Source organism: Ornithodoros turicata, unplaced genomic scaffold (genome assembly GCF_037126465.1).
Source record: "Ornithodoros turicata isolate Travis unplaced genomic scaffold, ASM3712646v1 ctg00001070.1, whole genome shotgun sequence".
NCBI classification, from domain to species: domain Eukaryota; kingdom Metazoa; phylum Arthropoda; class Arachnida; order Ixodida; family Argasidae; genus Ornithodoros; species Ornithodoros turicata.
Window position 1 is genome coordinate 67,369 of NW_026999458.1, and position 12,483 is coordinate 79,851.

At 44.4% G+C, this 12,483-nt stretch overlaps 1 protein-coding gene across 1 annotated transcript; it reads left to right on the forward strand.

The window, feature by feature from the left end:
• The first annotated feature begins 11,248 nt into the window (after positions 1-11,248).
• LOC135376378 (galactosylceramide sulfotransferase-like) lies at positions 11,249-12,271 on the forward strand. Its single transcript, XM_064608880.1, has one exon. The coding sequence runs from the start codon at positions 11,249-11,251 to the stop codon at positions 12,269-12,271; it is 1,023 nt and encodes a 340-aa protein (XP_064464950.1).
• The last annotated feature ends 212 nt before the right edge of the window (positions 12,272-12,483 follow it).

A 12,483-nucleotide genomic window follows, 5' to 3' on the forward strand; every position in this document is an offset into this window, starting at 1 on the left:
TGCTTTTTGTTACTGCGTGTTTGCGCTTTTTGTTTATCTGTACTTACTGGCTTCGTGCCGACCCACGAGCGTGTCACATCCCTACGCTGTGCCGATGAGGGCAAACAAGCGACCGTCCACAGCTGGGATTGTGGCACGCTTGACTTGTAAACATATACCTCACGTGCAACCATGAAGCATCCGCACATCTCTCTCTAAATATATATATGTATATATATATATATATGCTGATGATTCAGGGGGTACGGATGGACACGTAAGTATTTAGTTGTAATAAATTTTTTAAACTCTCCCTCAAGGCTTCTGAATCCCTTCTTTACCTTTCCTGTACTTATATATATATATATATATATATATATATATATAAGTTGGAATAGACGAATGCGGTTGACCACGAAAAATAAAGGTGTTCAATAAAGATCAGAAGTGGAGACGGTGCTTCTACAGGATAAGGAATAAAAGGGGGACTTTATTAAAAACTAAGAGGGGGTATTCGACGTTTCGACAGCAGCGCTGTCTTCAACAGGAGTGGGATACTATGGTGACGCAAGACAATTGCAAAGAATGAGAGGGGAATATGTACAAGGAGAGAGGGCAGCACACGTGCTTTGTCAAACAAAGGTAAAGGGGTACAATGAATCATAGGCAGTCAAGTTCTTCGCCGGAGGGCAATGATTTCCTGGGGTGACCAACCGGGGAGTCTGAAAGAGATACAAAACAGTGTATGTATTCTGAGAGAATTAGGAATTTAGGTTGCGAACTGTTGAGAGGACGCCGGGGTCCTCGTTGATCTGGCTTTTAAATTTGTAGATCAGGAACGATTCTCTTTGTTCTCTAAGGCGTTGGGATGGAAAATCCGATTGCAGAACGAAAATGGCTATGTCGTTAATTGAGTGGCCGGGTTTACTAAAATGTCGAGACACTGGCAGATTAGGTTTCTTTGATACGTCGGACCTGTGGTTGTTGAATCGGATTCGGAAGGATGTAGCTGTTTGACCGATATATTGGGCCTTGCACTCATTACATTGAAGGAGATAAAGGACGTTAGAAGAGATGCAGTTAAATAGACCATTAATTTTTGTGCGATAGTTAGAATTTGTGCTTTCTACTCTGGTAGCAGTTTGCATTAATTTACAGTTTACAGTTTGCAACGGACGCAGATGCCAGATCTGTAAATTAAACAAGTAAAACAGATTTTAGGGAAGTTAAAAACACTAGTTTATTACATGGGGAGACGTTAAAAAGTAAAATGGGCAAGGGGTCGACGTTTCGACAGTGGCACTGTCTTCGTCAGGACAAAAGATGCGTAGCTGATTACACATTTCTTAAATAGGTTTGCTACATGACGTCATAATCGGTACGGGCACGCCCCAGGCGTTTGTCAGTGAGTCAGATTCGGGAATATTCCAGAAGGTCAAGTCCGGGTGGTGATGTCATTCGCCGTAGGTCACTGTCCGCTTTGGGGAAAATTCCGGGCAGGGTGAGCGCTGCTTCAAACTTTGCTGAAAAAAAAAAGAAAAAAGAAAAACAGAAGGGAAACGAAAAGGAGGAAAGTGTAGCTCATCTAGGCGGCCAAATTTCTTACCGTTGAAAGTGCTCCCAGATCTTCGTTAATGGTTGATTGGAATTTGTAAATGAGATAAGATTCGCGTTGTTCCCTGCACCGATCTGAGCTAAAATTTGACTGGAGAATAAAAAGTGACACGTTATTTAGTGAATGACCTGGTTGTTTGAAATGGCGAGAGACCGGGAGGTTTGGCTTTTTGGTAACGTCAGATCGGTGGTTGTTGAACCTGATTCGAAATGATGTTTTAGTCTGACCTACGTATTGTGCTTGGCACATGCCGCACTGAATGACATAAATGACGTTAGATGAATTACAGTCGAAGTCACCATTAATTTTGACGGGAAAATTGGAATTAGTACTTTTAAGTACTTGGGTGCTTTGCATTAATTTGCATATTTGACACCTTCGACCATCGCACGGGTGACAGCCGTTTCCTGGATGCGCAGCTTTGCTAACTTTAGAGCTAACTAGATTATCGTGCAGGTTGCGCCCGCGCCTGTAGGTTACCCGCGGTGCCACCGCGGGTAACCTACATACCTACCTGCCACGCGGGTAACCTAAAAGCCAAACCTCCCGGTCTCTCGCCATTTCAAACAACCAGGTCATTCACTAAATAACGTGTCACTTTTTATTCTCCAGTCAAATTTTAGCTCAGATCGGTGCAGGGAACAACGCGAATCTTATCTCATTTACAAATTCCAATCAACCATTAACGAAGATCTGGGAGCACTTTCAACGGTAAGAAATTTGGCCGCCTAGATGAGCTACACTTTCCTCCTTTTCGTTTCCCTTCTGTTTTTCTTTTTTTCTTTTTTTTCAGCAAAGTTTGAAGCAGCGCTCACCCTGCCTGGAATTTTCCCCAAAGCGGACAGTGACCTACGGCGAATGACATCACCACCCGGACTTGACCTTCTGGAATATTCCCGAATCTGACTCACTGACAAACGCCTGTGGCGTGCCCGTACCGATTATGACGTCATGTAGCAAACCTATTTAAGAAATGTGTAATCAGCTACGCATCTTTTGTCCTGACGAAGACAGTGCCACTGTCGAAACGTCGACCCCTTGCCCATTTTACTTTTTAACGTCTCCCCATGTAATAAACTAGTGTTTTTAACTTCCCTAAAATCTGTTTCCGCGTCTTTTTTTGAACCTATATATATATATATATATATACAGGGTGTTTCGCAAAACGTATGATTCGGATTTTATATAAAAAAAACGGGGCGACGGAAAAATACGGGGTAAACGTCATTTGTGTGGCAACTAAATTTGCCGCCTTGCAAAAATACTTCTGTTTGATTTTAATTAAAAGAAATTGAATTTCTTTAATTGAACTCCAAAATTTCTCAAGTCAACCTAACCTTTTTTTTTTTTTTTTACAGAATTAGAGAGCCCGTAGCGAACTTAGTCAGATCCACCAAGAAATACGCTCGATATTTCAAATGGAACTGCAAAAAAAAAGCCCAAGAAAGTGAGGCTTCAAAGTTTCGTGTATTCAACGGCGCACCAAATCAGTCGTAAAGAAGCCCCCATGAAAGATAGAAGGTCGAAAAATAAGAGGCGGAATCATTTTTTTTTTCTTTTGCCGCTTATCAACGTATGGTGGAATGTCACCCGCCTTGTTATCGGCGCGTCTTGTGCTGCACGCCGATCCGAGGATAAATTGTTCTAGCAGAATTATTTTTCACCTTGGGTGTATTAGGGGCAGTGGTACTGATGGCGAGTTCTGTGTTCTCGAACACCGAGAAACAAGAATGATTTTAGCACTTGGCGTTGCCAATATGACTTATGACGAAGGAGTCGCAAAATACGGCGAAATGTTTCCAGGCACAAGAGTCCCTAATTCCAGCACCATCAGACGGATATTTTTGCGTCTCTCCTCTACTGGAAGTTTCAACCGTGCACCTGAAAGCTATCGCCGTTGTGTCACCTTACGTGACAGTAGCCAAGTGAATAGGGTACGACAGGCTGTCGCCCAGGAACCTCATGTAAGCGTACGAGCCATCAACAGAAGATCAGGGGTTTCAGCAACCACAGCCTGTAAAATTTTTCACCACGACCGTTATCACCCTTACCATGTTAGTCTACATCAAAATTTTCAGCCCGAGGGCTACAACAAGAGGTTGGATTTCTGCAACTGGGTCCTTAATACGACTGAAGAAACTCCAAACCTCGTTGACAACGTCATCTGGACTGACGAGGCTCATTTTTCCAGGAACTCCCAGGATAATTTGCACAATGCTCGCTTTTGGAGCAGATCAAACCGACACTGGATACGGGCCTGCCGACACCAATTCCTGTGGTCGTTTTATGTGTGGGCCGAAATCTACAATGGATAAGTATTTGGCCCGGTATTTCTCGATCGAAATTTAACAGGCAACATCTACCAAGATGAAATCTTAGAATCAGTTGTGTCGTGCTTTGTAGATGATCTGCCGATTGCGCAACGACTGTCATTGTGGTATCAGCAAGACGGGGCTCCCACTCACTGTGTCAGACGTGTAGTCAACTCCCTGGACGGACTCTTCGGTGACAAGTGGATAGGCCGGTTCTGGCCAGTGCCGTGGCCCGCAAGATCGTCGGATTTGACTCCGATGGACTTTTATTTATGGGGCCGTATCAAGGAAGAGGTATACAAGGACGAGCCCTGATCACCACATGACTTGCAGGAAAGGAGCACTGCCTTCTGCAGATCGCTCCCTCGAAGAGAAGTATCAAAGGCAACGAGGGACGTAGTGCGCCGGGCACAGCTGTGCATTGGTGTGGTTGGGGGTCATTTTGAACAGCTTTAGGCGTGGGCCCACTTTCCCGTCGAACAACAATATTGGGACCCATGTTGTTTGTTTAGACATTTTTTGATCATTTATCTGCCTTCGTTATATTCATTTATTCTTATTGTTATCCGTGTTGGCTTTGGCTGGGCAAAGTAAACCTGTTTAATGGCGCGGTAGAAGCAATCGACATATTTATGGCGAGCTCTCATGTCACTATGTCACTAATAAATCTTCCTGTGCCACTTTTGCTCTCTAAACAAACAAAAAAAGGAGAAAAAGAAAGCCTGCCTGTCTTTGTACCGGTAGATTATTTCCACCCAAACACATGGCTAGCTGCGACTTTCACGTCGAGAAGAGAGCCAGGTTGGCGCCGACGGAATCTCCAAGGCTAAACGCACGTTGTGCTGTGAAGTCATTGGCTAACGTCACCCAACAATAGCAGAAATGTGCCGACGAAACTAAACGAATTGTGGGAAAGAGATCTCAGAGCGAACTGATTAGCGGAAAGACATTTTGTGGAGGTACGTATGATTCATAACCAGACAGATTTTGCCACAAAAGAGAGAAAAAGAAAGGGAAAATCAGAAACGAACTAGAAACGAACTCATGCGATCTGCTTTGCCATTGGAAACCTTCAAAACATTCTCAACGCTGCTTCCCCTTCCCTTTTCCCCTCTCCTGTTTTTCTGACCTATCTTTCATGGGGAAAGGAGCATGTCCTCCTCTCCGCGCATCTTTGCGACTGATTTGGTGCGCCGTTGAATACCCGAAATTTTGAAGCCTCAATATCGGGACTTTTTAGGGGCAGTTCCATTTGCAATATCGAGCGGATTTCGCGGTGGATCTGACTAAGTTCGCTACGGGCTCTCTAAATCTGTAAAAAAAAAAAAAAAGTTAGGTTCACTTGGGAAATTTTGGAGTTCAACTAAAGCAATTCAGTTGCTTATAATTAAGATCAAACGAAAATATTTTTGCAAAAGTGGCAAATTTAGAATTTAGTTGCAATACAAATGCCGCTGACCCCGTATCTTTCCGTCGCCCCGTTTTTTTTATCAGGTCCGAATGACACGTTTTGTGAAACACCCTGTATATATATTGTGTATACAGGGTGCTTCACGTAAGACTGACCAGAATTTTTATAAAAAAAGCTATGGGAGCAGCATAGATGTTGTTTTTGCAGTTGAGTTCTACGGCCAGCGGACATCCTCTGGAAGAGAGTATGTAACTACCAGATGACTAATTACCTGAAATTCATTAATTAAATTTTTAATTAAAGTATTGCGGGCAAAAGCGAGATAGCAGATTGGGAGACTATCCTCGTTGAACACCATTCCACGCTTAAAAAATCCTGAAACACGCACGTGCGCTAAAATATCCATCCCCGAATTCTTGTATGCAAATGAGCCGAAACCGAAAATGCGCGCCTGAGAAGCGAATCACCCACGTCGACAGAGGTTTATCCGGAGCGGAAAACGGTTTATCTGTCCAGCTGAGCGGCACCTACTCCAATTATCTTCACCGCTCCAAATCATGTTGCCCTCTGACGTGAAATGAGCGCTGTACTCCCCGCGTGCCCGGTCGCCGGTTTCGGCTCATTTGCATATCAAAGTTCGGGGATGGATATCTTAACGCACGCGCGGGTTTCAGGATTTGTTAAACGTGAAATGGCTTGCAACCAGGATAGTCTGCCTCAATCTGCCATCTCGCTTTTGACCGAAATTCTCTAATTAATAAGTTAAGTAATGAATTTTAGTCAATTAGTCATCTCGTAGCTGAAAACTTTCTTCGAGAGGATGTCCGCCTGGCCGTAGAACTCAACTGCAAAAACAGCATCTATGCTGCTCTCATAGGGTTTTTATAAAAATTCTGGTCAGTCTTACGTGAAGTACCCTGTATATATGTATACACAGGTATATACGCCGAGGTATATACGCCGTAACAGGAAAAAGACGCGGTAACAGATTTTACAGAAGTTACAAACAGTAAACGATGAAAGATGGAAGTCACTGAAAAGGCTTTGTATGTATTTGTCCCTTCTATGCTGTTCCAGCCTCAGAACATCAGTTCTTTCATGTACAAACAGTAGTTTATTACGCAGGAAGACTACAAAACAAATGTCAACATCGTCACCCCTTATTCTTGACGAAGGCGGAGCTTCCGCCGAAACGTCGACGTATAGACATCTCCCTGGTTGTAAACAAATGACGTCATAGTGTTCGACAGAGCAACCAATTTGGTAGAGTTGAACTAAGTTGAACTCACTCCAAGCTAGGGACGAACAAGGTCGCGCACGAAAGCCACGGTCATGAGGGGATTACGATGGTCCCTGAAAGGGACGCGACCTTCTGTCCTTCTTTTCTTTCAATTGGAGGCAGCGAACAAGTGCCCATTCGTGGAGCCTAGAGTCACTAAATAGGGGTACAGACTATCGCATTCCTTGTCCACGCCGGAGCCGCCCTTCGGTGTTTGCGATTCGACCGATCGTGTCACGTGGTTTCTCCTTCGAAGAATGCGCCGTCCATGTTGAATCCCCTCCCTCCAAAACCGGTTTCCTCGGTTGCGAGCTGGCCAGACTGCCCGCTGTTCTCCGGCGGCGAAGGCAGAAATTCGCGTCCCGTTGCTAGGCGACGCAGCCGCGCCCCTATTCCCTATTCCCGCCCCCTATTCCCTTACTTCCTACATCTTCGTTGTCTGCCTCTACTTTGTTTCAACTACCTATTTAATTTCATGGTTTCCCGACCACATTTCTTTCGTATATATATGCGCTATCGTGTAACAAGCCGGGCAACAAGTCTGGCAATCGCACGATATGCACACGGACACAAAGTACCGTCCTCTTCCTCTACAGCTGTGGGCTGAGACGACCACCACTGTTTACGCTGTTGCTCAATCGCCCCCCGCAGTTGCACTGGCAACTGGTGATGGGGTAGAGTATCGCCTGTGGCGATGAAACTCCCCACTCTCCAAGGTCGAAAATAAAGTTGTTGTTGTTATAGTAAAAGCAACAAACGGGTTGGCGTGAATGCTACTTGACCGAAGCGCGAAATTCTCGACTACGTAATCAAAATTTCGCGTCGAGAATCTTGTTGAGAAGAGTTTGCAGTTGTTTCCATCGTCCAATGGCTCTGTGGATTACCTCAGTAGGACGGAACCCTCACAGTCGACCGCCGTAACTGGATTTTCTCGCAAGCGGGAGAAATCCCAAGGGAAGTCGGAGAACTGCTCAGCTTTCATCAAATCAGAAGCACAAAAGTCCATCTGGGATTTTACTACAGCTACAGAGCTTCGGCTGTTTTCCCTTTGTATATGTACTTGCTAGCTTGCACTGCGGCCTCCACAGGTGGCGTCGTCACCGTGGAACATTGACGTCTCGCCGAGACGCACTGTTAGTGCCAACCCAAGACCGTGTCACTTCCCTACGCCGGGCCGACGAGTCCCAAGTAGGACGAAACAGCTGTACTCGGCTGGAAGTGCACGGTCAAACTGTAAACATATGCTCAACGTGCAGTTACGGAGCTTCGGCTATTTTCCCTTTGTATATGTGCTTGCTAGCTTGCACTGCGGCCTCCACAGGTAGCGCCGTCACCGTGGAACATTGACGTCTCGCCGAGACGCACTGTTAGTGCCAACCCAAGACCGTGTCACTTCCCTACGCCGGGCTGACGAGTCCCAAGTAGGACGACACAGCTGTACTCGGCTGGGAGTGGACGGTCAAAGTGTAAACATATAGATATATACAGGGTGTCCACGCTAAGTGTGAACAGATTTTTTAAAAATATATATAACACTTTTTCCAAGATGAAATCAATTGCAATATAGCATACGCTAAAGGGCACTCCCTAGCAGGGCATTAGCAAAGTCCAAAGGCAATGTCTTAATTAACTTTCATTAATTAACTTTTTAATTATAAAAGCTACAAAGTTGTCCCAATGAGAACATCTGTTCCTTTCGGTCACCTTATATCGTAGCCGTTTTCAGAACAAAAATCCGTTCGATAGATCGCCCGCAAAAAATCCGTGAAGGAACGCCATTTTTTTTCTTTATTTTGTTCATTGCGCTTCTTAGAAGACGCGTATTTCCTTCATCCCCAACGGAAGAGGGGGAAGAAGCACAGTGCCGCCTCATGCGTCGAAGATGAGCTTTAACTTGCGGAAACAAAACAAAAACAAATGTATCGGGTGACTCTATCGGAACTGGCCTTATCTTGGGTTGCATTTTCTGTTTCCTTTTAATCTTTTTCCAGGACGCGAGAGGCGATAGTGTGCCCTTTCTCCCTCTCACATTGGGGGTGAAAGAAAGACGCGTCTTCTAAGAAGCGCAATGAACAAAATAAAGAAAAAAATGGCGTTCTTTCACGAATTTTTTGCGGGCGATCTACCGAACAGATTTTTGTTGTGAAAACGACCACGATATCAGGTGGCCGAAAGGAACAGATGTTCTCATTGGGACAACTTTGTAGCTTTTATAATTAAAAAGTTAATTAATGAAAGCTAATTAAGACATTGCCTTTGGACTTTGCTAATGCCCTGCTAGGGAGTGCCCTTTAGCATATGCTATATTGCAATTGATTTCATCTAGGAAAAAGTGTTATATATATTTTTAAAAAGTCTGTTCACACTTAGCGTGGACACCCTGTATATATATCACGTTTTCAGAGATGAAATCAATCGCACTATAGCATATGCTGAAGGGCACTCCTTAGGAGGGCATTAGCAAAATCCTAAGACAATGTCTTAATTAACTTTCAATCATTAACTTTTTAATTATAAAAGCTACGGAGTAGTCCCAATGAGAACATCTGTTCCTTTCGGCCACCTGATATCGTGGTCGTTTTCACAACAAAAATCTGTTCGGTAGATCGTCCGCAAAAAAATTCGTGAAGGAACACCGTTTTTTTTTCTTTATTTTGTTCATTATTCGTCTTCGGAGACGCGTAGTTCCTTCATCCCCATTGTGAGAGGGTGAAAGAGCACAGCGCCGCCTCATTCGTCGAACACGAGCTTTAACTCGCGGACACAAAACAAAAACAAATGTATTGGGTGACTCTATCGGAGCTGCCCTTATCTTGTGTTGCATTTTCTGTTTTCTTTTAATCGTTTTGTAGGACGCAGGAGGTTTTAATCCTCAGGAGGTGGACTTGTCTTAGGAGTTTGCTGATGCCCTCCTAAGGATTGCCCTTCAGCATATGCTATACAGGGTGTCCCACCGAAAAAGGGCCAGGGGCTAAAGAAAAAACGGAGTGCTCTACACAAATGGAACCAACTGTACGTGCTTGGCAGTTGTGTGGTCTATCCAAAAATATTTTTTTCATCGCCCCTTGTCAATTAATTAACGGTAATTAATTTTCTAACTTTTTAATTATCGGTTTTAGCTCTCACATGTCAATGAGGAAGTTGTAGTACATGTCGAAAAAGACACAACTGAAGTGGTTCGAGGTCGCTATGGCTTGTGGTTTCGTTTTTTCCCGGTGTGAAAGTTGGTTTCAGATGCCAGGCGGACCGCAAATCGCTGCCCACAATCCGGCACCTGCGCGCGACGATTGCAGTGCACTCTGATAGGTGTGCCGTGAAACAGGTGAAATATCTTCCTCTTGTGTGACGTGGCCCAAGGATGGTCTCCAAGCGCTAATCTCAAAGTCAATGTACGCCGGAGGGCGCTGGAATCGTCGCGCGCAGTTGCCGGATTGTGGGCAGCGATCTGCGGTCAGCCGGCATCTGAAACCAACTTTTAAACCCGGGAAAAAACGAAACCACAAGCCATAGTGACCTCGAACCACTTCAACTGTGTCTTTTTTGACATGTACTACAACTTCCCCATTGACGTCTGAGAGCTAAAACCGATAATTAAAAAGTTAGAAAATTAATTATCGCTAATTAATTGACAAGGGGCGATGAAAAAAAATATTTTTGAATGGACCACACAACTGCCAAGCACGTACAGTTGGTTCCATTTGTGTAGAGCACTCCGTTTTTTCTTTAGCCCCTGGCCCTTTTTCGGTGGGACACCCTGTATAGCATTTGATTTCTTTTTTGATTTATTGATTGATTCTTATTTGATTTTAGCATTTGATTTGATTTATGATTTCTGCTCGGAAAAAGTGATATACCTACACATTCTCGAAGGTCTTGAAGATTCAGACGGCGCCGTATTAATACACAGAAGAAATAAGTTCACACAAAGGACCACCTAAGGAAACTTCACAAAAGGAATATTTTGAGATGACTTCATTTAATTCATTTAGAAATTACATAGGCACGACGTTTCGAACGGTGGACCGTTCTTTTTCAAGTGAAAAGATATAATGAGCTGGTCAAACAGAAAACGCTTACTTTCGAGTGCTTTGACAGCGGTAGGGGAAGGGAAATTGCAGTGCGTTGAGGTCGCCGAAGGGAAGTCATCAATTGTGTGTGCGGGGTCCTGTCAAGTGTGTTTCGCACGTGGGTGGGGGTTTCGTGGGAGGGGGGCTTTCCCTAACAAGCATTTGTGCAGGATGCATGCATGTTGGAATAGGACTTGCTATTGGAGTAGTAATAGGACGAGTAGTAGGAATGGGAGTAGTAGGACACGCCTGACAGAGACAAACGGAACAGAGGGGAGTAACGAAAAACGAAGTGCCTAGCGTTCACCTTAGGGCACAGATACAGTTGTAAGTGGAGCAGCGGTAAGAGTTTTCTTTTTCTTTTTTTACTTGGTTGCTTCTTGTGGCTCATCTCGCAAAAGCTAACGGGTATATCGTGTAGACAAACACTTCGATACTTTGTGTCGAAGTACTGCATGAGTCCACTAATTCCTCCAGTGCCGCAATGCTTCTCTTTTATCATACTTGACACTAATGATGCCATCATGTCCCTTTCACATACGCAGGTCCACCATAACATGCTACTGCCCAAACTGGATCTCCAATATGGTCCGATGCCTGCCTGCAAGAAATATCGTGTATGTAAAAACGCACAAGTGCGCCAGTTCCACGTTGTACAATATTCTTCAACGCTACATCCTCAAGCATCGACTAAATAAGGTTATGTCAAAGGACTATGGTGTATATATCGGTCATCCCGTGCACTTTCAGCCATCGCTCGTCATAGACATGCGGGATTACAACCTGTCAAACAATATCTTAACAGATCATATGCGCTTCGACAAACCGAAAGTAGCGCGAATGATGCCGGATGATTCGTTGTATGTCACGACGCTTAGAAAGCCAGAAGAAGCATTTGAGTCACTGTTTTCGTGCTGCAATTTTGAGACCCATTTGGGCAAGTGCCTCGAAGACTTTGTAAACGATGTGGACATAATCACACGGCTAAAGGAACACAGGGTGGGCTACGGTAGATTTGGACTCAACCAGATGTCGTTTGACCTTGGATTTCGATCGAAGGACGTCGACAATGCTACTGCCGTTGATGAACTCGTTAAATCCGTCGGCGAGACGTTTCACCTGGTGATGGTTGCTGATCGCCTAGATGAATCGCTGATCCTTTTCAAGCACTTGGCATGCTGGACGACGGAAGACATAGTAGCATTTAAAGTCAATTCCCGGATGGATGATTACAAAGTTCCAATGACTCCACACGTCAGGGAGAGACTGAAAGCGCTGAACCATGTTGACCAGAAATTGTATGAACATTTTTCTACAGTTCTGGATGAAAAAGTGAGAACTTTTGGTGTACGACAAATGGCTGAAGAAGTGAGAGAACTAAGGACGCTGCGGGAAAAATATCACGACCTTTGCGTTGAAGCCGAAGTTGGACTGAGCACCCTCACAAAAGGAGTAGGCAAACAAGTGCTGGGATACAAGCTCAAGGACGACAGTGAGAGGTGCCGTCATATGACGATGACAGGTATGCAGCTACATGAACTCATTCGTGATAGGCAAAAAAAGCTAATGCGCGGAACTGTGCAAAAACCGCAAGCTAACTTCACCTAGCTATGCTTAGAACTCTTTTGTATTTCTTTTGGTGGTGTTGGTAATTTTGAGCAGGTTTTCTTATTTATCGCGCGCGCCACCAGTCAGTCGTATTCACATTTGGATTACTGAGACCGGGATAGTGGTCGTAACAAAGTGCCTCATAAGCTGAGCTGAAAAAAGAAAAAAAAAGAATAGAAATTAGAAATGGATTTTGGCCCGGGAAAGTGAGT

Excerpts from the sequence above, each read along its gene's own strand:
- LOC135376378 (XM_064608880.1), top strand. The coding sequence starts at position 11,249 with ATGGTCCGATGCCTGCCTGCAAGAAATATCGTGTATGTAAAAACGCAC.